Here is a 24,020-nt window from a genome sequence, read left to right on the forward strand (position 1 = left end):
CCCCCCCCATCTCTCTCATCGTTTATTTTTGTTCTCCAGGAGGAAAGCTTGGACTTAATGGGGCAATATAAACCTGAAATATTCTGCTAGAAGGTAATTCCGCTTTGTCGTTATTGTTTTGCTTGCCTTGATGGTCGATCGTTGGGTAACTGCATGTTGGCATGCTCCGAAACGCGCACACCCACATAGACACACACACATACACGTATCATACATAGGCATGCACGCACGCAGGCACGCACGCACACAGAGCGCTGCATCATTGCACGCTATTCGTTCGATGGAAATATCGGCTGGTGATTTGAGACGGACGAGGAAATTATTTCAACGCCGGACTGTGAAATTATTTCAACGTCTGTTAATGACGAAACTCTCGAAAGCGGAACTAGCGGAGGGGTCGCGCGAGAGGAAGGCACACATGTGAATCCTCTTCCGAGTCGAAATTTCGATGCCGATTTCGACGTAGGACAGTCCGCGCCTTTCCTAGAATGAATCAGCTTCTGATTTAAATCAGCGAGACATATTTCACCGATGTCGGGGAGTACTCGCTATTTTCATTAAAAACACCACCTAGAGCTGCCCTTCTAGTTTTACATCCCGTTGATGACTAATGGAACTAAAATTTCATTGCAGAATCTTGAGTATTTCACCGGCTGTGATTTTTCAGCGAGATTTTATTGATCGCGCCGCTGCACTTATAATTGATTCCATTGTTTTTCAGCGATAACACACCGATTCCATTTTGGAGAGTGGTTTAATAAAACCTACTTCGACGATATATTCACACTTGTTAACTTCCCCCTCGAATTCTGCGGATTCTATCTTAATGCCACCTTAAACAACTTATTTTGACGTTGAAACAGCGTAAACGGAAATTTAAGACCTCATCAGGGTCAAAGTAAGAGTAAATTATGTTACTAGAGTCATAATTGAGAACCCATTTTGCTATTTTAGCTCCTACACTGAGAGTGAAAATATCTAAGAAATAAAAAGTATTTATTCAACGGGTGCTATTAACATACTCACGCGAAGATACATTTTTTTATACCGAGAAACAATTTTTTCAGATGAGTAAAATACTTTTTTTTTGTTTAATCTAGCTTTTCGTGAAAGCAATAATTTATTCTGTTTAAATAGGGGAATTTAGATTGAAGTAAATATATTATTAGTGAGGGGCTAAAATTTCGAGTCTGGTTCCGAAGGAGAGGCGGGAAAAGACACGAAAGAGCGAGGCTCGCTCGCTTCGAGTTCGAGCCGCCTCCGAGGAACGTCCTCGTGGACGTGCGCGAGGTAGCAGCTAGCTTCTCCTGATAGTGTCTCGTTATTATTCCTCGTAGAAATCGTCGCGTTTCCTCGTGTCATGCTGGCTAACGACACTCGGGGGAACGCTACGTGTTATTCGCCGTGCGTTTCGCGTTTTTTTTTCCTTTTCTTTTCTTTTTCTACGCAGGTATGAGCCTCGAATGTCCGGCGGATCCGCGACCACATCGGCCACGCGGAGAATGGTTCTTAGCCGTGGAATATTTCCCGTGACGCTTCGCAGCCGTCACGAGAATGACGCTCGATGAATCTGTCTTCGAGTCGGTCTTTGAATCGAGTTCGAGTGCCAAAAAAGAGGAGCCACGAAGAATAACGCGATAATAAAAGCGCCACGTAAGAAGCCGGGCCCGACGTTTGATTCGCTCGGAAAAGAAATTAAGCGACAATTGCGTAACAACGGTGGAATCGCGAGGTCAAGAGGGGAGGGAGCGAAGGGAGCGCGGTCGTATTCTTGGACGCTTCAAATGGCTGGTACGATTGATTGCCGCCCCGATCTCTCTATTGATTGTGTAGAAAAGTTTCATAGTACAGAAATAAAATCTCAGCTCGTGTGACTGAACGGGAGAACCGGACGAGAACTCGGTGACTTGAAATGATGTCTTCGTCAGACGCGCGACCGAAAATTCGTCTGGACATTTGCGGCTGCGTTGAAAGTAAAAAAGTATAATTGGCTGCATAGAAACCTCCCACGGGGAATCTTTCTCTGTTTCTACCACAGAGCTTTCGCCTGGTTTCCACGCAGCAGAAAGTTGAGTCACACTAAACGGAGTGATTTTTCCCGTGTGATGATCGAAATATCAAAGATCGGCGAATAGCACGCTCGCCTCTATCTAGTGTCACACCGTATTTGTAAGACGATCTCTTTCCCTTCAAGCTCATCTCGACTGAGAACTTTCAATTCTGCTCGACACGTTCATCAACAACGACGCGTATGTATGAGAGTGATCATTTTGTTTTCCACCCGCTCTAAACCAAACGTGTCTGTTTTACACAATCACACATTAAAACAGAGGCAACGTGGTCTGTAGAGAGAATCTCCCAAATAAAACGTGGCGGACGTGATAAATGCGGTTTGAGACACGCATGGATCTTTTATCGCGCTTCATTGGCCTCTCTGTTGGCCGTGCAGTCCAATTTTCAGATACGATTAATTACATGGAAAAAAAAGCTCAGTTCCTGCGATTGAACAACTAGGGACCGGGTGAAAACTCGGTGAAGAGAAATGAAAATTCGGTAACAACCGAGAGCAACTGGCCGAATGCAAACCTATATGGTTTACTCTAGTGAAATAATATTTTTATTCAAATATAATGATATTTGATGCTAAATTATGTCGTTTATATCAAACAAATGCATATAATATTAAATCCCTTTATTAGAACTTTTTCCTCTTTTTTTCTCTTTTCAATAGAACAACCGAGATTTCGTCTTATTCCTAAATAAAATTCAGTCACCCCGCCGGAATTGCATTTTTCCACTATACCGTATATATTTATTGCTACTTAAATTATTATTTTATACGTAACACCATGAGACGTGGTGGTGTCAAAGCGCCGATGACGCTCCAGCGGTGACTCGACTTCTCTCGGCGGCCCCATCGGGATTCACCGATATACGACCTCCGCCCGATGAAATATACTGCCCCGTGCCGGATGATGTATAGTTCAATTTAATCATACTATCTTGCATCACACACGATCTTGTATCATACACATTTTATATGCTCGCGATAATCAAAATTTCACCACGGCGTGGGCGGGTAAGACGGGTACGAAACTGGTTGGGCGGACGACAGCGTGTTGAGAAATTTCACCGTCGAGACGCGAACACGTGTGAAAAGTCCCGATGAATTTCGTCCCCCTCGCGAATTGCATTCACTTCATTGTTGACATGAACGACTCGTCCGTAAATACATACACATATACTATGCGTGGTCTCTACTACTTGCGACCGTCCACGCTGCCGGTTGAAAGAATCGATCCGGGAAAAGCGATCGATCACCGTCAATCCCGCTTGGCGGTGGCAATGCCTCGCACTTTTCCGGACGACTCGTCGCCCATTGGTCTCCTCCTCCTCATCGTCTTCGTCGTCGTCGTCGTCGCTTGGTGCCTTCGACAGAAGCAGTCGATCGAGCGAGCATTCGGCCAATAAATTCCGACTACCGGAAGCGACGTCCCGAGTCGCGCGCGTGTGTGCTTTTTTTTCTTTTTTTTTTCCTCTCGAAAACCGAGAAGCACAGAAAAGCTCGTTGCTCGCGTTTCGCGAGCTTTACGACTCGATCGCGGGTCGTCGAGTACTTCGACGTCGCCGCCGGGGGATCGCGAACTCCGCACGTGAACGTCGAGGAAAGTAATTAATCACCGGCGAGCGCGGCGAGACTCGCCGGTGCGCGACGTTCTATTTATATGTCATTGCCACTCGTTGCGTGTACGTATGCGATGCATGCACGTACGCACGCACGCACGCACGCACGCACGCACGCACGTACTCACGCAATAGAAATCGGACGCGCGGTCAGCAGCCTCTCTACAAGTCCGAGCTTACACAGTCGAATCGTTTCTGTATTCCGTTTCCCGTCGTCGCGCGCCGAGAAGGCTGAACGGTAAGAGAGAACGTCTCGCAAAATTAAACTCCCGCCGACCCTCCCCCGCTGACCCTCCATTATCGTCATCCCTCGTTTGATCTTGAGCTAAGTGGTTACTCAAGGCTAATTAACTCGTGACGCGGTGGTAGTACGCGATAAAGAAAGGAAAAATGTTTGGAAGGATTTTCTAGGAATGGGAGAGAAGGAAGACAAAGAGGGAGGGAGAGGGAAAATTTTAGTCCCACTTTAAATCGAATTTAATTCTACATCAAGTCTTCTAAGGTCTTTTATTATGTTTCTTTGGTTTTATAAATTATTATAGTTATTGTCGTTTCTTTTTTTTTTCACTCGAAGACTTAATATATAACTGAAATTTGGACTCCGGAGGTTTCAGTTTCTATTTGTAACATTAAAGGAGCACTGATTGTGTTCCTTTTACACTACATATGGCAACTTATTTCCTTACCCTTGAAGTTATTAATGCAGAATAAAAAATTCCAACTCGGGACGCGTATCGGTGAGGGTGACTTGCGCCGAACTTCCCCGATTAGCCAAATCGTTGAGAATAATAATAATAAGAATTGCCGACACCAACTTCCGGTTCTGTAACTGTTGTCGCTTAACAATCATTGAAAAGTTAATAATCTTCATCGGTGTTAGCGGATAATAGCTCTATCTCGAGGGACTGGCAGCAATTTTAAATCGTCGGTTAGCTTAATCGGACTTTGGTGAAAGTCGCCTGCCTGATTCCCAAGCTGAAACAACGTTGTACAACGCTCCGCTTATGTAAGAAAAACAGGACTCAGAATTAGAAGGGCATATTTCGCGTCCGAAACGCTGTGCGTCTGAAATGGGACCGACTGTCCGAAACTTTTCTGACGAGGACGAAAACGCGGTCGACATCGGCTCGATTCTGGTTGCAACAATGTCGTTCGAATGAAACCGGTTACCGGTCGCATAATATAACGTCGCGTTTATCGTCATCGATCAAATTAATTAATCGCGCGTGCTTAATACCTCGAAAATCGATACGGAACATTGGGATGTCTGCATGCGTTCTCTCTCTCTCTCTTTCTCTCTCACTCTTGTTCTCTCCTCCCTGAAGACTCAGACCCCTCCTCCTCCGTAATCGACGACGCGAAATATCGCGGTGCAAGAGCTTAACGGAAGCCGCTGCTCCTCGACGCCAGGTTCGTTTAATTAATGGCTATTAATCGCGTCAGCCGCGTCGCGCTAATGCATTTAGTAACGCGCGCGCGCATCATTCGTTACATGACGCGATAATATTTAGCTTAACGCGCACGAGTAGGAAGGAAAGAGAGAGAGAGAGAGAGAGAGAGAGCCAGCGCGATAGAAATTGCGGAGGGCGGATAACGCTCTTTCTTTTCTAGCCTTTTTTCTTCATTTTGTTGTACTAATACTCGAGATCGATCGCCGCTTTATTTTGTCCGCCTATAGAAAACTTCCCGTGCACGTGGCGTCGATGAAAGTTTAATGGAAATCGATCTTGCGGTTAGCAACCTATCATCCGGCACGATTTTTCAGCGTGGGGAATTAGCGTACGGCCGTTCGGGCATACGTGCATGTGTGTGTGTGTGTGTGTGTGGCAAAGAGAAAAAGAATTGAACGAGGAGAAAAACGCGGTGACATCGTCGTCGACGGCGACGTTTCTCGATTATTCCGCGGTTTTTCTCGCTGCGCACGGAACGCGTGCATACACGCCGATGAATAACGTTGAATCTTTCATCGCGATACGCTTTTCCACACGCGCCTATAGAAATTTTCGATCTTTCGCGTCCGTACACGGCGGACTTTATCCTTCCAGCGCAAAGGCACCGCTCGATATATAACGTCCGTGGACAGATAAAGCGACCGGAATGTCGAATGAAACTTTTCGCGATCGGGGCGCGACACGTTACCGGGATGACCGTCTCCGAGAGCGACGGAAATTTCGCCGAATCTCTTTCTCTCGCCGCGTCTTCGACAATCCGTGGACCGAGCAGCTGAAATTCCCGGAGAAAGAGAGACAGAGAAAGAGAGAGAGGGGGAGAAACTTCGATTCCACGTGTGCGAATCGTTTCTTCGAAGCAACGCTGTTGGTGAAACCCCGGGGATTTCCGGATTATCTGGGTATCCAATTACCTGGAATTAATTTTTCTTTCTTTCTTTCTTTCTTTCTTTCTTTTCAATGGAATCATACACTGAAAGAAAAAAGTGCTACATTCCAAGTGAATATTTGAGGAATATTCGAGTAATTATTTTGCACGGATTATTATTTCTTCTCGTTAATTCGCGTATGTAAGTACATAAGCGGGCTGAAGTCGGCGGAAATCAAATACTTCGCCAGATTCGTCTCATATTTCCACGTTCTGTTAAAAAATGTCTGCTTCTTGTAAACTTCACTTTTACACATACAAAGATATCCGAGACTACTGTGCAGTAACTAGGATTAACATTATCATTCCGGCTTTCGGTCGCGTTGTTCCTTCGAACGCGACGTCCCGCGCATATTCCGCGAATATAATATCGACGTGATAATGCACCTTTCCCGGATTTTTCTTTTCTTCTTATTTATTTGACGATTTGTCCGAGTACTTCGCCCTCGAGGTACCCCGTTGATATTCGCCGCGCGCTCCGTATGGAAGTCACGCGTCGATTCGATGCATTATTGGATTCGCCGGACACTAGATGCATATTGCGATAATACGAGCGAGGAGAAGAGATGTATGGCCGCCGGCCTACCGGGGCGCGTTATTGTGGAAATTCGCTAGCTGTGTAAAAGTGGCAAAAGGACACGAGGAGGAGGAGGAAGAGGAGGACGAGCTTGATATCCAATGGCTTGTTACAAATGCGACCTACAATTTGCCAATATTTATCTCCAGTTGCGCGCTCTCCTCTAACCGGAAGTGACCTCCTGAAATAATAGTCCGATCTCAAATTCACCGGTACGAAAATCGACGTGCGTTCGAAACAGATGTATCATAGGGAGTAAGAGAGACTGGCTGCTGGCTCGCCGCCTGGAAAGACCTGGAATTCTCCGCCCAGGGGAATCCCTTGCACGGGCTTCGAGTGGTGGACATGCCTCGCGATGTGACGATCCCGGTCAATTGTCGGTAGTAGTGGTGGTAATGGTGTTGGTGATAGTAATAGCGGTGGTGGTTTACTCTATAAATCCCGGAAAATTTGAACTCAAAACGAGTAAGAGTTCATTCAAAGGCGATCATGAAAATACCACCACTCCTCGGGTCGAAATTTTAACTCTATGTTGAATTTTTAATTCACGGTAGGAGCTAAGATAGCAAAATAGGTTCGCAGTTTCAATTCTAATAATACAACTTATTTCTGCTTTGATGATGTTTTAAATTTTCGTTTTCGCTGTTTTAGCGTAAAAATACGTTGTTCAAGGGGCACGGAGAGAAAAGATTCGATTGAATTTACGTGACAATGAACGAACCGAATGTGTTTGGTCGGAGGAAACCGAAATTCTGGTTCTTACAAGTACAAATTTAGTCGACGACAACGACGTTTTCGTTCGTTCATTGTCGCGGTAACTCAATTTTTTCTTCTCCGTGCGGCATTAAAATCACTAAATCTGTAGAATTAAAGGTTCAAGAGAGAAGTTAACAACAGTATCTTCAAAGTAGATTTTTGTTAATCTGCGGACCATCTAAGTAGGCCCAAACTGTCCTCAAGATCGTCAAAGCAGCATCAAAATTTCGACTTAGGTTAACATTACAAGATCGAACGTTTAACTTAAACTTACAATAGATCCTCAATCCGTACGAGTGAATATCCCGATCGATCGGGATTAATTTACTTCTATAAAACTGAAAACTAAAAAAGAACGTCAGTTCCATTTCTCGATTTCGAGGGAAAATATTCGTTCGACGACTCGAAGAGCGAAGGATTCGCTCCGTAAGTGTGTGTGAAACGTCGCTCGAATCTGAGAGACTCGGCTGCGGCTCTGCTTTTCAAGTGGGGTTTCTCTGAAGGAAACTCGGAGCGCGAAACGAGCCGAACGATCACGGGTCGGGAATTTCAGCACAACGGCAATTTTACTCGAAGAAACTTAGAGAATAGGTGTCTGCGTCGTGTTAACATCGTTCGTTCGCGTCGTTATGGCAAACGACGTAAGACTGAAGCAGCAAGGAAATCGGCCGATTGCAGTCAGTCGACTATTGAATCGGCCGTGATTGGTCGGTTCGTTTGTTGCTTACGTTTTTGTACCACGGCCCTTGTACTTGATGATAACGTTGAACACCCGAGACGAAAGATTAACGTCGCCGGTCGGCGTGATACCGCAGGTGGGGTCGCGTCTGGGGATGCGGAGGGATCCGTGCGCCGCGTGCGGACTGCCGGTCTTCCTGGCGGAGAAGCTGCTGATAGCGCGCGCTCCATATCACCGTACTTGCTTCCGGTGCGCCCGTTGCGGCAACCAGCTGACGCCCGGCAATTATTACGAGACCGAGGAGGGCCAATATTGCTGTGAGACCTGTCCCGACGAGGAGGAGTCCTCCAACGGAGTGCACCGCAAGTACACCGACTCCATCATGGCCGAGGCGGGACGGGAGACGAACGAGGTATCCACGAGGTCGTCTCTCAGCGATGAGGAGAAGACAGGGAGGAAGGTGAGGTTGCGATTTTTCGTTCTTCCGTCTTTTTTTTTTCTTTCTTTCTTTCCCCCCTTATGATTCACAATCGAGCACGGTCAGTGGAAGAGAGAGACGTTTGCTTCGATGAAGACTTTAAAATGCGTCTGATACGTTAGAATGCAACTGAAAAGTTCGTCTGTAAAAATGTATCTTCCGGTCAGGAGACGGTAGGAAAAGAATCTTGTCTATTTTTTGTGTTGCTTCTGGCTAATAGCAGGACTTAGCTAAAGTGAAAGATTATATATATTGTCGGCGGATGAAAATGTTCCATAGGCACGATTCTCCAAGTCGAACTTCGTTCGGAAATATACTTTTTGAAGCATCGGAAGAATGTAGTAAACGGCATTTTCATCCGATATCCCGACGTTTAAGGCACCTGTTATCGGAACTGGTCGGAAACGTTTCCCGATCGTTCAGTTATTCCCTAGAAAAGTATAGTAGAAATCTAAGAAATAATTGAGCGATTCCGATCAGAAACGGTTCCCGAACCGTTCCATAATAGATACCCAGGGGCACCTCCCCGTAGCGGCGGTAGTAACGGGCAACATCAACTACTTTGAAACACCAACTCGAAGCATCGAACATCTATGACATGTAGGAAACCTTGGTCGAGAAATGTCGACCAAAACTATATATTAGGGTACTCGCAAGGGGAAGGCAAGTAGCATTTCCCTTTCATTAGAATCGTCAGATGAGGAAACTTAATTTCTCTGATCATTCGCCGATTCCAGCCTTTCCAGCGACCGATATCGGATTTCCAGTAATCTATCATTCGGTTCCTGCGACTAAATAAGAATCGGATAAAAATCCGGCGGCAAGAAATGATACTCTCTGTTATTGCGAAGATTCGGAGAACATTCGATTGAGCAGAAGCCTCCTGCGATCTTCCTATTCCCTCGACTGAGTCTCGTCCTCGGGCGACGAAAAATTCGGTTGCATCAGTGAAATTGTTTCTTCCGTGTATAAGAAAAAAAATGCATCAGATATGGATGCGTCGTCGAAGAGAAAAGGTGGCATTTTCTCGCAAGCTTCCGTCCGCTAACCATACGCGCTCTCGTTGAAACTCTGAGGAAACGTCACGGCCAGGTTGACGAGAGAGATTTCACTTTGCAGGTCGCCGCGCGAAGTCTACTGGAGAAGGTTGCGGTGCCCGATCTGATCTCCCACACGTCGCAGATGCGAAAGAGCTTCATGGCCAGCCATCTTCTCTCCGAGAAGATCGACGAGTCCATCGCGAGGGACGCGAAGAACGTCAAGGTCGACTCGGATTATCGCGAGGGAGCGAAAGGCAGGATCGATTCGGCATTCCCAGACGACGACGAGAATGAGGAGCAAGAGGACGGGGAGGAGGAGGAGCAGGGAAGAGAGGAGGAGGAGGAGGAGGAAGAAGAGGAAGAAGAAGAAGAAGAAGAAGAGGATGATGAGGAGGAGGAGGGAGTAGATTCCCGTAGCTCCACGGCGGATTTGCCCGTCAACGAGAAGGGCTCCAACGTGGAGCGATACGATGTACATAGCGCGTTAAATAGCTTAGACGTTAGAAGTAAGGAGGATCAGCGACCGACTGCCATTTCATTCCATGACGTAGATAAGAATAATAAAACGGAGGATACCAAAGAGTCGTCGGGACGCGCTAATTCCGCAACGAGCAGCATGTCCTTGGTTCAGCGGAGGCTGCAAATGTTCGAGGCTCACGACAAGGTAGGCCACGTTGGCAAGGTTGACAAGAAAGATCGCGAGAATAAGAGTGCCTTGCGGGAGACTAAGACGAGTCCTACGGCGCTGGACGTCACGGGGGACAACGCTCAGGTCGCCGACTCCCGGGGCCAGGCACCGGACGTTCTTCGGCCGAACGATGACGAACGCCCGGAGGAGCGGCTCCGGGAGGGATCGATGATTAACAACGAAGAGAGCGTCGCGAATGTCGATGGACAACGAGAAAAGGAAGAGAAAGAGGGGGAAGAAGAAGACTCGGCGAATCCGGTTGCCGAGAGACAGGAAGACAGCTTCTCGGGAGACGACATCGTACGGATAAAGAGCGAAGAACGTCTCGATGATAACCGAGAGATCGAGGAGAGTCCGATAGGTATCGAGAGGCAACGAGAGAACTTAGCGAGGAGCAAAAGCGACGGGGCAGAAGACAACGACGCGAAAACGACGAAGAGGAAGTCCTCCGAGACCGGCGCGGAGAACAAGTCGCCGATGAGCGCAGATCCCGTCGACCTGAGCGTCGTCGCGACCGACGACGACTACCCGGAGGATCTGAATCCGTTCAAGAGCGACGAGGAGGACAACGTCATGGAAGACAAACGGCAGAGTAGCGCGAAAGGCGGCTCGTCGAGGAGCGGCAAGGTGTCGACCAATCCCTTCGACAGTGAGGACGACGACGAGGAGGAGGAGGGAGTCGCACCGCCGCCGAAACCGGCAGCCAGGAGCAGCAAGCCGGAGAGCCGAGGAGGCGCGACGACGACGACTGCGGCGGCGTCCACGAAACGGCTTGTGGCCGCACCGCAAATCAATTTCCGTTCTTTCTGGAGCGACGAGGAGGAGGAGCGCGACAGCGACTCGGAAGGCCGGGACAGGACGCTGCTAGGAAGCAACGCGCCCGTCCCGAAACCGCGCACTATCAAGTACGTACTCTGCCCCGACGTAGTTGGCATCCGCGGGTGAGACCGCGCTAACTTCTCTCTCTGTCTCGGCAGGACCACTCCTGGTGAGGTGAACGTGATGCTGCGAAGAAGCGATTTCAATCGTGGAGATATGTACGCGTCCAACAGCTCTTTGGCGAGCTGCGAATCGGCCGCGACCGTCGGTGGTACGCACAGGAAGAAGAAGCCCGCACCGCAGCCGCCGACCGCGAAGGAACTCTTCCCGTCAGACCAGCAGACGTCGCCGGTTAAGTCGTGCAACAGCACTCTCCCTTCGTATCAGGTGAGTTCGCGGAGCCGTTGTTTCTCAGGTCAATTCACTGCTCAGTGATCCATCTTCGGTATCTACGACGTTAACTCGCCGAAGCCTCTTATTTCGTAAACGCTTTTCACTAAAATGTCAGTCTGTTTCTTAGAGATCTCGGGGGAAAGAATATTACATGATGTTTATATAATAATAATTTACGAAACGAAATAATAAAACGTCAGCAAAAGGAAGGTAATCAATTATGAACACTTGGCCGCCGGGTGGTTTCAAGAATCAATCGCCGTAAAGCTCTCGGGGCCGAAAAGTCTCACGAGAGAAATCGGGCATTCGTTGTTTGACTCTTCTTCTCGTCAACCCGCAGAGCTCATCGCCCCGCACGACTCCGCGAGCTCGGAAGACGAAGCCGGCGCCACCACCGCCGATGTCCACCAGTACACCTTGCAGCGTGCCGATCGGCGACGCGTTGAGCCTTACCGAGTCGTCGATCAACGAGCTGCACGGCAGCAGCGACGATCACAACAGCTTGGAGATGTGGCAGGATCAGAAGACCAACAAGGACGAGACGAATCGAAACAGGCAGAGCTTGAGCAGCGTCACCGACGATATCTCCTACAAGTCCTACGCCGACAAGAGCGTACAGGGGAAGTGGAAGAGGAAGAAAGGACCGGCTCCGCCGCGACCGATCCCGCACAGGAGGAAGGTACGACATTCCGGCATTTAATGGGACAGATTTCAGCAGGCTCGAGCTTTGAACAGAGAGAGCGGAAGTTAAGGGAGCACGCGAAAAATTCGTCAACGCGCTTTTGATGATTGCAGATCAAGGTGATATCCATGAAGGACGTGAAATTGGAACTGGACGAGATAGAGTTGCAACAGCAGGGCTTGGAGAGGCAGGGTGTGCGATTGGAACAGTTGATACGGGACAAATGCGAATCCAGACACGGGACGGAAGGTGAGAGTCCCCAGCGTGTCCGGTTTTCTTTCAACAATCGCGTATGCATTACCGACGTGCAAGATGTGACTCTGTAATTTATCGGCTTGCAATTGACAGACTCGCCGCTCGGCACGGACGTGGAGGAACTGGTGTTGGAGTTGTTCGCGTTGGTGAACGAGAAGAACGAGCTGTTCCGGAGGCAGGCCGAACTGATGTTACTCCGGCGGCAACAAAGATTGGAGGAGGAGCACGCCGAGGTGGAATATCAAATACGATGTCTCATGTGCCAGCCGGAAGCCACTAAAACGGACTTCGACAAGCAGAGAGAGGAAGCGTTGATACAAAGGTACCTCGAAATTATTCGATTTAAGTTTTGTTTAAATGTATTAAAGAAACGTGATTGGTCCGAAAGAATTGGAGACGGACAAAGAGGCCTGTAATGTAGACGGTCTCCTTTTTCCGCAGGTTAGTAGAAATTGTCGAGAGAAGAAATGAGATTGTCGAATGTCTGGAGATGGATCGTCGCAGAGAAGTGGAGGAGGACAAGAGCATAAATAAGCATATGGGTCTATTTGCCGGTAAGCGAGGGAAAAAAGCAGCGTATGTATCTTTATAGAATATGTAACGTGGACTCTCTTATTGGAACTGACGTTTGTCCTTCAGCGAGAAACAAGAACGAGCTGTCGAGCAACGACAATAATTCCTCCAGTGTGACGAAAACGGCGAAGAAAGGGAAATTTAAGGAGAAACTGAAGGAGAAGAAGTCGAAGAAGGTGTCGAAGAAAGACGCCGATAAAGACGTGGACGAGACTGAGGTGAAACCTAAACGCCACAATAAGCGAAAATGGTTTTGAGCTACGTCAGTGTTATTATTATATTACAATAGATATAAAAATAAAGATATAAATATATAAAGCACATTTAGTATTTAATACTTTTATACATATTTTTAACTATCTGTTATTTAAGAAGATGTAGAGATATATTCTGAGATTATATATATTAGTAAAAAATACCAAACTACTCTCTCTCTCTCTCTCTTTCTCTCTCTCACTCACTCACTCACTCACTCACTCATTCATCATTCATTCATTCATTCATTCATTCATTCACTCACTCTCTCTCTCTCTCTCTCTCTCTCTCATTCTTTCTTTCTTTCAAGACTAATCATATTATAGTTATAAAATAAATAAGCAGTAATATGAATTACTTTAAATACAACAGATAAGTTTTTGCTTCCTTTTTTTCTGATAAAGAACTACGTATTATATGCGCTACATACAATAATGAAAAGATTACTTTTCTCGACCAAAAAAAGAAAGAAATTTATCGGACAGTAACTTACATCAAAGCAACGATAAAGAGGCGATTTAAGAAACATTTTATATAGCTTAAAATCTAATTTCTAGAAATATATTTTCAAGTAGAAGGTTTACTACATTTCTTGCAGTGTTACGAATTCAAATGTAGGTAAATCGATTGCCAAAAGTTTCGATGCAGTTCGTTGAGTTGCACCGTGTAAACAAAGGTTGCGTTTTGATCAGTGTTTCCAGACGTAGGGAGAGTCTAAGAGAGAGAGGGGCCTTATAGGGGATTATATAACAAGCTACTCCGCCATTGGTTGGCATAAACATGAGCTGATTTGGACATTGCGATGCCAATGTAGAATGCAAAATCGCACTAAGCCGAAAAGTGTAACCTAACTGCACTTAAATGCTGTTCTCACCGTTCACACGAGCGATATATGATAGGGTTTTCGATTTGCTGACTCGATCCGAATCGGGATCATCGTGCTGCGTTCTGATTTGTGAATTTTTTAAAATTTGGTTAAAGATTTGGATAATGGGAAAGTAATTTAACAAAAATAAAAGCAGTGTTTCTTACAGTTTATTATATAATTCAATCACATGTCCAATGATGCTTTTAGTACGAAAGTGTATGGCGAACTAAGGATTCGTTCTTTTTGGGTGCTCACGTGCTATAAATGTTATTCCATCTTCGGCATGTAATGAACAATAAAATAAAATGAAACTTTCAGTGCGTAAGCGCCTAAAGAGGGGACAACCCGCGCGATATCTAATGAGCGTGCAGCTCCGTTGGAAAAGCAGTAGCAGTGCTCATTAGATATCGAACGTTGCGTATTGCATCGATTATCGCTAGCTGCGAGGACCATCAGTCTTAAAAACATGCAGCAGCTGGTTGTCGCGGTTGCTTGTACTGCAATAGGTTTGTAAATTTTATTTAAATTAAATTGTCATATAATTAAATGTTGCATGATCCGTTTTCGCCAACTTTATTTTGGCTTTGAGTGAAACTCGAAACTTTAAATTTGTTGTAGCATAAAATGACATATGAAATGCTTTAATTTGCGCTTAATTTATTAAGATTAGCTCCAATTAAAGTTTTTGGTTGGTTGGTTTGGGTGTTGCTTTTGTTTTGGTGCAATAAATTCAGTTTTAAATTTCGCTTACAGTGAAAATGAGGTTCGGTAATCGGGCCTTAAATGTAAGAGTGATAATGTGTCGTCGAAATGCAAAATAGTGATTAATTCGTCGAATGGACTCAGCTCCGAACATCGTAAACTTGTCCAGACAAACTTATTATCATACACCGATCATCATTTATTCTTTTCGGAGAAAAAGTGTTTTCCCTCGCCCCTCTTCGGCGTTCTATTGACCGGCCGATCGACCAACCGACTAGCGCGGCAATTAGCACAGAATGACGTACCAAAGTGGAGGAACAATATTTCCCCTCTCGCGAAAGAATTTAATGTCAGCCGGTGTACAGGCAGCCACAATAATCAACAGCTGCATATTTTTACGGCTAAATTCGTCCCCTACGCTTTGGTGCTGAAAGTATTATTCTATCCTATTGCTTATTATATATATGCCGGAAAAATGCTGAATGATTTTTATCACTTGTGCATGCCAGATGAACTTAACATTTGATTAGTGATTAGATATGTCTTTGATTATTGCGGCAGCCTGTACGATAACAGGTTTATTCTACTCACTTAAATTAAATTGCCATATAATTAAATGCAATTAAATGAATGAGTGAAAATTTGCCTTGAGAAAGTAAAATATCTGTTATATAAATTATGGGTCACATATATATATATATATATTTTTTTTTTTATTTTACTTGTTTTAATATTCTAAGAACATTTGAACACTATAAGCCAATCCAAAACCTCATCAGTTGATATATATATATACATATTTACGCGATACCTTTTTATTTAAACACACACAAAGTTTCTCGTTCGACTTTAATGGCTCAACTGATGAAATTCTGGATTGGCTTATAGTGTTATATATTTAATATATATGTATATTTTTCTTTTTTTTTTTAATCTTTTATTAATATCTTATTAACCCTTGGGTATATTTGACGAGTGAGACTCGTCATCTGCTTACTTAGGCATAAAATATATTACTTTTACATATTAATCCATATAGCGACAAATTAAATCCGTCCCATGAGCATAAAAATCTTAAAATAATTCGGTACTCAAAGGGTTNCAACGAACACACCTACTCAAACTATTTGGTATGTTACTCTTAACGATGTCCTGGACACATATGTAAGGTGACGAAGATCAGATCCGAGTCCGTTTGGCGGAATAACAATTATTCTGAATAATTCAACGGTCAAGTATATTGCGGGATTTATAGCGATAAGAATTATATTATTATACATAAATACAAAAGCAGAGTGTGCATTTTCTACATATATTCTAAGAAATTTGATTTTCCGGAAGAAAATCAATTTTCTTTCCATTTCATACGAAACTGTGTAGCTTAATTAATCGAACTTTCCATTCGCCTTTTCAGCGTTGGTATTGATTATTAGCACCATCATATACACTCACTTTACTTATTCTGCTGAACCGAAGGAGAATCGCACTGATTTTAATGCTCTACAATCTCAACCAAAACTTCCGCCTGACTATAAGGAATGTGGTCGAAGCTTTGTCTATAATGAAACTGATGCTTTGACCAGAGGAATGAATGACAATGAGGAGCAATGGACGTGGCTAGCGTTGTTCTTTAAACGGTCGTTCAAGAAAGACATTAAATGTATCGGCTCTCTCGTGACCAAAAGACATGTTTTAACATGTACGTTGAGGAAACAAAAAGATGACATATTCAAAAATGTACCAAGTAGGCAAATTAATCGCAGACTGCGTACAGATCAGTAAATTTGATCAGAATCGTGCGTGAAATCTATAGCCATCTGTATCCGCGTTCAACTTATGTTTTGAGAGCCTGCTGATAAGTAACCCGGGCTGATTGGCAATAAAAACCGCGCAAAGTATACTGCCAAACTAAACGCAGCGAAATAAATATCCTTGGTTTCTACCGTCAATCTGCCCGAATTACCTGTCAGCAGGTTACGTCGCAGGTTTCTGACTGCAGTTTTGGTAAAATCTGATAGAACAGACCCTATGTAAAGTTTCTCGCCTTTCTGCCATCGAAAATTTATATCAGGTTCTGCTCGAAATCTTATATTTGGCTATCATGGGATTTAGTATTATAACGCTCCCCATCCCCTCCTCACACACACACAGAATGTGTTTTAATGATGTACCACCCCAATTTTTCATCAACATCCGTTAAACATAAATGCCATGTGATATTTATAAACTTTTCTTGTCGCTTCTTTTAGACATAGCTGATCTAATCAAATATTCATATAACCAAACCAACAGATTTTGCGCCGTACCTGCCGTAATATTTGTCGGTGGGTTGTTATGTAGAAATATAATGGCATCTGTTAACAGGGTATGACGACAGATTGATAATAGTAAACAAATGTTACCACCGTCATGATTAAAATTTGTCCGAAGCTTATTTTTTTAAGTTATTATCGGTACTGTAAACGATGATATTATAGAATATAATACGTACAAGACATGTATTCGCTTTTTTTGTAGTGGCAACATGTTTTATGAAGAATGATTCTACCATGGAGAAGATAGATCCTAGCGAAATGTTAGTGCGTTTAGGTCGCTATTGGAGGACAAATTCGAATGAAGCAGGATACGTATATCGGGACATTGCGAACTATACGATTCATCCGAATTACACGCAACAGACCAGTAAGCAAATTATCACTGTTATTAGTATTACAAGTTAGTTTGAAATTCGTTCAAAGATTGCTGGATAAATCCGATACCTATGTTCGTAATAATTGAAATAGTTGTCTTATGTATATCCCAGCCCAGGATTGTGAGTACAATGCTGTACGCGCGAGAGGGCGGTGCCATCGCAGTATTTCCCCGCGAGCGCGCTTCTCCATAGTCGCGACGAGCGTCGTCACTGAGAAATTTTTTTGCGCGATTTACACACCGTACCCTGGCGAAGAAACTGTACCACTCGCTGGCGCGGCCCCTCGCTTGGCGGTACTGTACTCAGATTCTGCACAAAATGTGACGCCATTTTGTTAACAAAATTTGCTTTTATAGATTCTAATTTATCGAAGTATGTCGTTGACTCTGATCTGGCTGTTGCGGTTCTACGGACCTCCGTCGAATACAGCTCTATGATCAAACCCATTTGTTTATGGACCTATTTATCTAATCTTCAGGACATGTTCGAGATATCGGGATTTATAGTGAGCTGGCCAGGAAGTGTTTATTATAAGGGCGAATTTAATCTTTTGAGACCGACAGTTTTAAAAATACAAATGGAGGACCAGGTAAGAATATCTTTGTAAGATGTATTTCTGTAACCATTGATGTCCCTGCCGACTTCTAACGGTGATGCGTAAAAATGTATGTGAAACTAACATGCGCTTTTTGGTGTTGTACAAATTTCTCTCATGGATTTATAATAAATTTTGCAAACGACATCAACATTATTATTATGTTAATCGCAGATGAAATGTAAATTGCACTATCGAGATTTGGCCAGTCTTGATTTAAAACAAACCATCTGTGCTGGTACGAAAAACGCCTGGTTTGCCGTGATCATCGGTACCGGAAACAGTTTAGTGATCCGCGATTCAGCCACAGGCCATTATTTACTGCGCGGTATTTTGACAACAAGGTGGGTGTCTTGCAAGAACTGCCCCGTGTTGCGAGAACGCTACTACGTTTTTATTGACGTTATAAAACACATATCTTGGATTTATAAACAGATCAACTTGATATAACTTTCTCATCATATTTATGTACATATAAGTTACTTAACAAATTCAGAAAAACATTGAAACTAGAAAAAGAAAAAGAAAGTAGACAGTAGGAAGTAGAAAAATAAAGTAGAAAGAAGAAAAATAGTATTTTTGAAGGAAATCTGTGCCTCGCGAGTTATTCGAATTATGTTGAACATTTCCGTCTATCCGACAATTGCCTTGATCCAAATCCTGATAAACATCCAGAATCTATAACATTATGTTAAAGTTATCATTTTCTCAGCAATGTCAGTATAATATAACATATGCAACATGTAACAAGTATCACCCTGGGTAAATATAATTTAAAATAATTTTTTTAAAAAGGAAGAAAAACAACAAATTGGAGCTCTTTTTAGAAAAATGAAGCATCAGAGGAAGCTTAATATTTTTGAAAATAAAAACTGCGTTTTTTTTAATACTTATGTCCTGATTACTTTACGTCCTGCAAGTTTTTTCTGTTCCCCAAGCACTTACTATAAAATATTAAAATTCTTCCGTCGAACAACTACGATTAGAATTTATTATGACAAATTAAGCTAAATTCTAATAGTATTTTTTTTTTTATTTAATCGTCTTTCTTTTTAAGTATTAGTGTTTAACAGAAAGCTAAGGTTCGGTAGACGTTTCAATAGTTATTTAGAATATAGAATTATTCTCCACATATTCGATCGTGATTGGTCAATTTCTTAAGACTTACGTCTCAATTTCTTATTGTAGACCCCGCTTTAAGCCGGAAGTATAGAGTGTGAAATCACACTAAGCCGAAAAGTATAACTTAACTACACTTAAATGCTGTTCACGCGAGCGATATATGATAGCGTTTTCGATTTGCAGACTCGATCTGAGTCGGGATCATCGTGCTGCGTTCTGATTTGTGCATGTTTAAAATTTGGTTAAAGATTTGGACAATGGGAAATTCATTCAACAAAAATAAAGGCAGTGTTTCCTCCAGTTTGTTATATAATTCAATCACATGTCCAATGATGCTTTCAGTACGAAAGTGTATATGGCGAACTCAGGATGTTGTCCTTTTGCGTTCACGTTCTATAAATTTATTCTATCTTCGGCACGTAATGAACAATAAAGTAGAATGAAACTTTCAGTGCGTGAACGCCTAGAGGAGACAACCAGCGCGATTCCAATGATCGTGCAGATCCGTTGAAAAGCAGTACGCTCATTAGATATCGCACGTCGCGTATCGCATCGATTATCGCTAGCTGCGAGGACCATCAGTCTTAAAAACATGCAGCAGCTGGTTGTCGCGGTTGCTTGTACTGTAATAGGTTTGTAAATTTTATTTAAATTAAATTGTCATATAATTAAATGTTGCTTGATCCGTTTGCGCCGACTTTATTTTGGCTTTAAGCGAAACTCGAAACGTTAAATTTGTTGTACCAAAGCATAAAATGACATATGAAATGCTTTAATTTGCGCTTAACTTATTAAGATTAGCTCCAATTAAAATTGGTTTTGGTTGGTTGGTTTGGCTGTTGCTTTTGTTTTGGGGCAATAAATTCATTTAATAATGTGTGATAATGTGTCGTCGAAATGCAAAACAGTTATTAATTCGTCGAATGGACTCAGCTCCGAAAATCGTAAACTTGTCCAGACGAACTTATTATCATACACCGATCATCATTTATTCTTTTCGGAGAAAAAGTGTTTTCCCTCCGCCCCTCTTCGGCGTTCTACTGACCGGCTGATCGATCAACCGACTAGCGCGGCAATTAGCACTGAATGACGTACCAAAGTGGAGGAACAATATTTCCCCTCTCGCGAAAAGAATTTAATGTCAGCCGGTGTACAGGCAGCCACAATAATCAACAGCTGCATATTATTACGGCTAAATTCGTCCTCTACGCTTTGGTACTGAAAGTATTATTCTATCCTATTGCTTATTATATATATGCCGGAAAAATGCCGAATGATGTTTTTATCACTTGTGCATGCCAGATGAACTTAACATTTGATTAGTGATTAGATATGTCTTTGATTATTGCGGCAGCCTGTACGATAACAGGTTTATTCTACTCACTTAAATTAAATTGCCATATAATTAAATGCAATTAAATGAATGAGTGAAAATTTGCCTTGAGAAAGTAAAATACCTGTTATATAAATTATGGGTCACATATATATATATATATTTTTTTTTTATTATTATTTTATTTGTTTTAATATTTTAAGAACATTTGAACACTATAAGCCAATCCAAAACCTCATCAGTTGATATATATTTACGCGAAAACTTTAATTAAACACACACAAAGTTTCTCGTTCGACTTTAACGGCGCAACTGATGAAATTCTGGATTGGCTTATAGTGTTATATATTTAATATATATGTATATTTTTCTTTTTTTTTTTAACTTTTATTAATATCTTTTTAATAATCAACGAACACTCCTACTCAAACTTTTTTGTATGTTACTCTTAACGATGTCCGTGACAAAATATGTCAAGGTGACGATGATTAGATCCGAGTCCGTTTGGCGGAATAACAATTACTCTGATTCAACGGTCAAGTATATTGCGAGAGTCATCGCGATAAGAATTATATTATTCCACAAAAGTACAAGAGCAGAATGTACATTTTCTATATATATTCTAAGAAGTTTGATTTTCCGGAAGAAAATCAATTTCCTTTTCACTTCATACGAAACTGTGTAGCTTCATTAATCGAACTTTCCATTCGCCTTTTCAGCGTTGGTATTGATGGTTACCTCCATCATATACACTCTATTGAGTTATCCTGTTGAATCGAAGGAGAATCTCACTGATTTTAAGAGTCTACAATCTCAACCAAAACTTCCGCCCGACTATAACGAATGTGGTCGCAGCTTTGTCTATAATGAAACTGATGCATTGTCCGGCAGAATGATTAATAACCCGCAGGAGCAATGGACGTGGCTAGCATTGTTCTTTAAACGGTCGTTCAAGAGAGACATTAAATGCATCGGCTCTCTCGTGACCAAGAAACATGTTTTAACATGTATGTTAAGGAAACAAAAAGATGACATATTCAAAAATGTACCAAATAGACAAATTAATCGCAGACTGCGTACAGATCGGTAAATTTGATCAGAACCGTGCGTGAAAACTATAGCCATCTGTATCCACGTTCAACTTATGTTTTGAGAGCCAGCTGATAAGTAACCTGAGCTGATTGGCAATAAAAACCGCACAGAGTATACTGCCAAACTAAGCGCAGCGAACTAAGGTATCCTTCGTTTCTACCGTCAATTTGCTCCAATTACCTGTCAGCAGGTTACGTCGCAGGTTTCTGACAGCAGTTTTGGTGAAATCTGATAAAACAGACCTTATGTTAAGTTTCTTGCCTTTCTGCCATCGAAAATTTATATCAGGTTCTGCGCGAGATCTTATGTTTGGCTATCACGGGATTTAGTATTATAACGATCCACATCCCCTCCTCACACACGCACAGAATGTGTTTTAATGATGTACCACCCCAATTTTTCATCAACATCCGTTAAACATAAATGCCATGTGATATTTATAAACTTTTCTTGTCGCTTCTTTTAGACATAGCTGATCTAATCAAATATTCATATAACCAAACCAACAGATTTTGCGCCGTACCTGCCGTAATATTTGTCGGTGGGTTGTTATGTAGAAATATAATGGCATCTGTTAACAGGGTATGACGACAGATTGATAATAGTAAACAAATGTTACCACCGTCATGATTAAAATTTGTCCGAAGCTTATTTTTTTAAGTTATTATCGGTACTGTAAACGATGATATTATAGAATATAATACGTACAAGACATGTATTCGCTTTTTTTGTAGTGGCAACATGTTTTATGAAGAATGATTCTACCATGGAGAAGATAGATCCTAGCGAAATGTTAGTGCGTTTAGGTCGCTATTGGAGGACAAATTCGAATGAAGCAGGATACGTATATCGGGACATTGCGAACTATACGATTCATCCGAATTACACGCAACAGTCCAGTAAGCAAATTATCACTGTTATTAGTATTACAAGTTAGTTTGAAATTCGTTCAAAGATTGCTGGATAAATCCGATATCTATGTTCGTAATAATTGAAATAGTTGGCTTATGTATATCCCAGTCCAGGATTGTGAGTACAATACTGTACGCGCGAGAGGGCGGTGCCATCGCAGTATTTCCCCGCGAGCGCGCTTCTCCATAGTCGCGACGCGCGTCGTCACTGAGAAATTTTTTTGCGCGATTTACACACCGTACCCTGGCGAGGAAACTGTACCACTCGCTGGCGCGGCCTCTCGCTTGGCAGTGCTGTACTCAGATTCTGCACAAAATGTGACGCCATTTTGTTAACAAAATTTGCTTTCATAGATTCTAATTTAACGAAGTATGTTGTTGACTCTGATCTGGCTGTTGCGGTTCTACGGACCTCTGTCGAATACAGCTCTATGATCAAACCAATTTGTTTATGGACCTATTTATCTAATCTTCAGGACATGTTCGAAACATCGGGATTTATAGTGAGCTGGATAGGAAGTATTTATTATGGAGGCGAATTTAATCTTTTGGAACCGAAAATTTATAAAATACGAATAGAGAGCCAGGTAAGAATACCTTTGTAAGATGTATTTCTGTAACCATTGATGTCCCTGCCGACTTCTAACGGTGATGCGTAAAAATGTATGTGAAACTAACATGGGCTTTTTAGTGTTGTACAAATTTCTCTTATGAATTTATAATAAATTTCGTAAACGACATTAAGATTATTATTATGTTAATCGCAGATGAAATGTAAATTGAACGATCCAGATTTGGCTAGTCTTGATTTAAAACAAACCATGTGTGCTGGTACGAAAGACTCCTGGCTTGACGAGACCACCGGCACCGGAAACAGTTTAATGATCCGCGATTCAGCCACAGGCCATTATTTACTGCGCGGTATTTTGACAACAATATTGCCGTGTTGCAATTCTCGCTACTACGTTTTTATTGACGTTATCAAACACATATCCTGGATTAATGAACATATTATCTTGATATAACTTTTTCATCATATTTATGTACATATAAGTTTCTTAACAAATTCAAAAAAACATTGAAACCAGAAAAAGAAAAAGAAAGTAGAAAGTAGGAAGTAGAAAAAGAATGTAGAAAGTAGAAAAAATAGTATTTTTGAAGGAAATCTGTGCCTCGCGAGTTATTCGAATCATGTTGAACATTTCCGTCTATCTGACAATTATCTTGATCCAAATCTGATAAACATCAAGAATCTATAACATTATATTAAGGTTATAATTTTTCGTCTATGTAATGTCAGTATAATATAAAATATGTAACATATAATAAATATTTTCCTGGAAAAATTAATTTTCTAAAATTTTTTTAAGAAGGAATAAAAAACAACATATTGGGACTCTTTTTTTGAAAAATGTAAGAAACATCAACAAAATTTTATACCTTGTGAAAT

The 24,020-nt window shown here is 42.4% G+C and overlaps 3 protein-coding genes across 5 annotated transcripts in view; all 3 read left to right on the forward strand.

The window, feature by feature from the left end:
- LOC106748704 (MICAL-like protein 1) overlaps positions 1–13,426 on the forward strand; it is a 49,091-nt gene extending 35,665 nt beyond the window's left edge. Inside the window, exons 2-10 of one of the 2 annotated variants that reach the window (XM_014627520.1) lie at positions 40–93; positions 8,209–8,532; positions 9,670–11,183; positions 11,256–11,484; positions 11,831–12,169; positions 12,286–12,421; positions 12,521–12,749; positions 12,869–12,981; positions 13,067–13,426. In XM_014627520.1, the coding sequence (XP_014483006.1) occupies positions 8,227–8,532; positions 9,670–11,183; positions 11,256–11,484; positions 11,831–12,169; positions 12,286–12,421; positions 12,521–12,749; positions 12,869–12,981; positions 13,067–13,257 (3,057 nt within the window). In that variant the 5' untranslated portion in view covers positions 40–93; positions 8,209–8,226 and the 3' untranslated portion in view covers positions 13,258–13,426. The remainder of the gene's footprint in view (positions 1–39; positions 94–8,208; positions 8,533–9,669; positions 11,184–11,255; positions 11,485–11,830; positions 12,170–12,285; positions 12,422–12,520; positions 12,750–12,868; positions 12,982–13,066) is intronic. The other variant, XM_014627519.1, reaches the window with a different exon arrangement.
- Positions 13,427–14,478: 1,052 nt separating this feature from the next.
- On the forward strand, positions 14,479–19,445 carry LOC106748640 (serine protease gd-like). Of its 2 annotated transcripts, XM_014627353.1 has the most exons (6): positions 14,479–14,629; positions 16,240–16,524; positions 17,343–17,507; positions 17,874–18,106; positions 18,287–18,456; positions 19,301–19,445. In XM_014627353.1, the coding sequence occupies exons 1-6, from the start codon at positions 14,590–14,592 to the stop codon at positions 19,323–19,325; spliced, it is 918 nt and encodes a 305-aa protein (XP_014482839.1). In that variant the 5' UTR covers positions 14,479–14,589; the 3' UTR covers positions 19,326–19,445. The 2 variants fall into 2 exon arrangements, with proteins under 2 accessions (XP_014482839.1, XP_014482838.1); XM_014627352.1 differs by lacking the exon at positions 19,301–19,445 and having other exon boundaries at positions 18,287–18,638.
- A 2,090-nt stretch (positions 19,446–21,535) lies between these two features.
- LOC106748642 (serine protease gd-like) lies at positions 21,536–23,679 on the forward strand. Its single transcript, XM_014627354.1, has 4 exons — positions 21,536–21,802; positions 22,394–22,558; positions 22,925–23,157; positions 23,338–23,679. Exons 2-4 carry the CDS (start codon positions 22,408–22,410, stop codon positions 23,593–23,595), a joined length of 642 nt encoding a protein of 213 aa, XP_014482840.1. The 5' UTR covers positions 21,536–21,802; positions 22,394–22,407; the 3' UTR covers positions 23,596–23,679.
- Positions 23,680–24,020: the final 341 nt, after the last annotated feature.

Source organism: Dinoponera quadriceps, unplaced genomic scaffold (assembly GCF_001313825.1).
Source record: "Dinoponera quadriceps isolate SergipeBrazil2010 unplaced genomic scaffold, ASM131382v1 scaffold2094, whole genome shotgun sequence".
Lineage (NCBI taxonomy): Eukaryota > Metazoa > Arthropoda > Insecta > Hymenoptera > Formicidae > Dinoponera > Dinoponera quadriceps.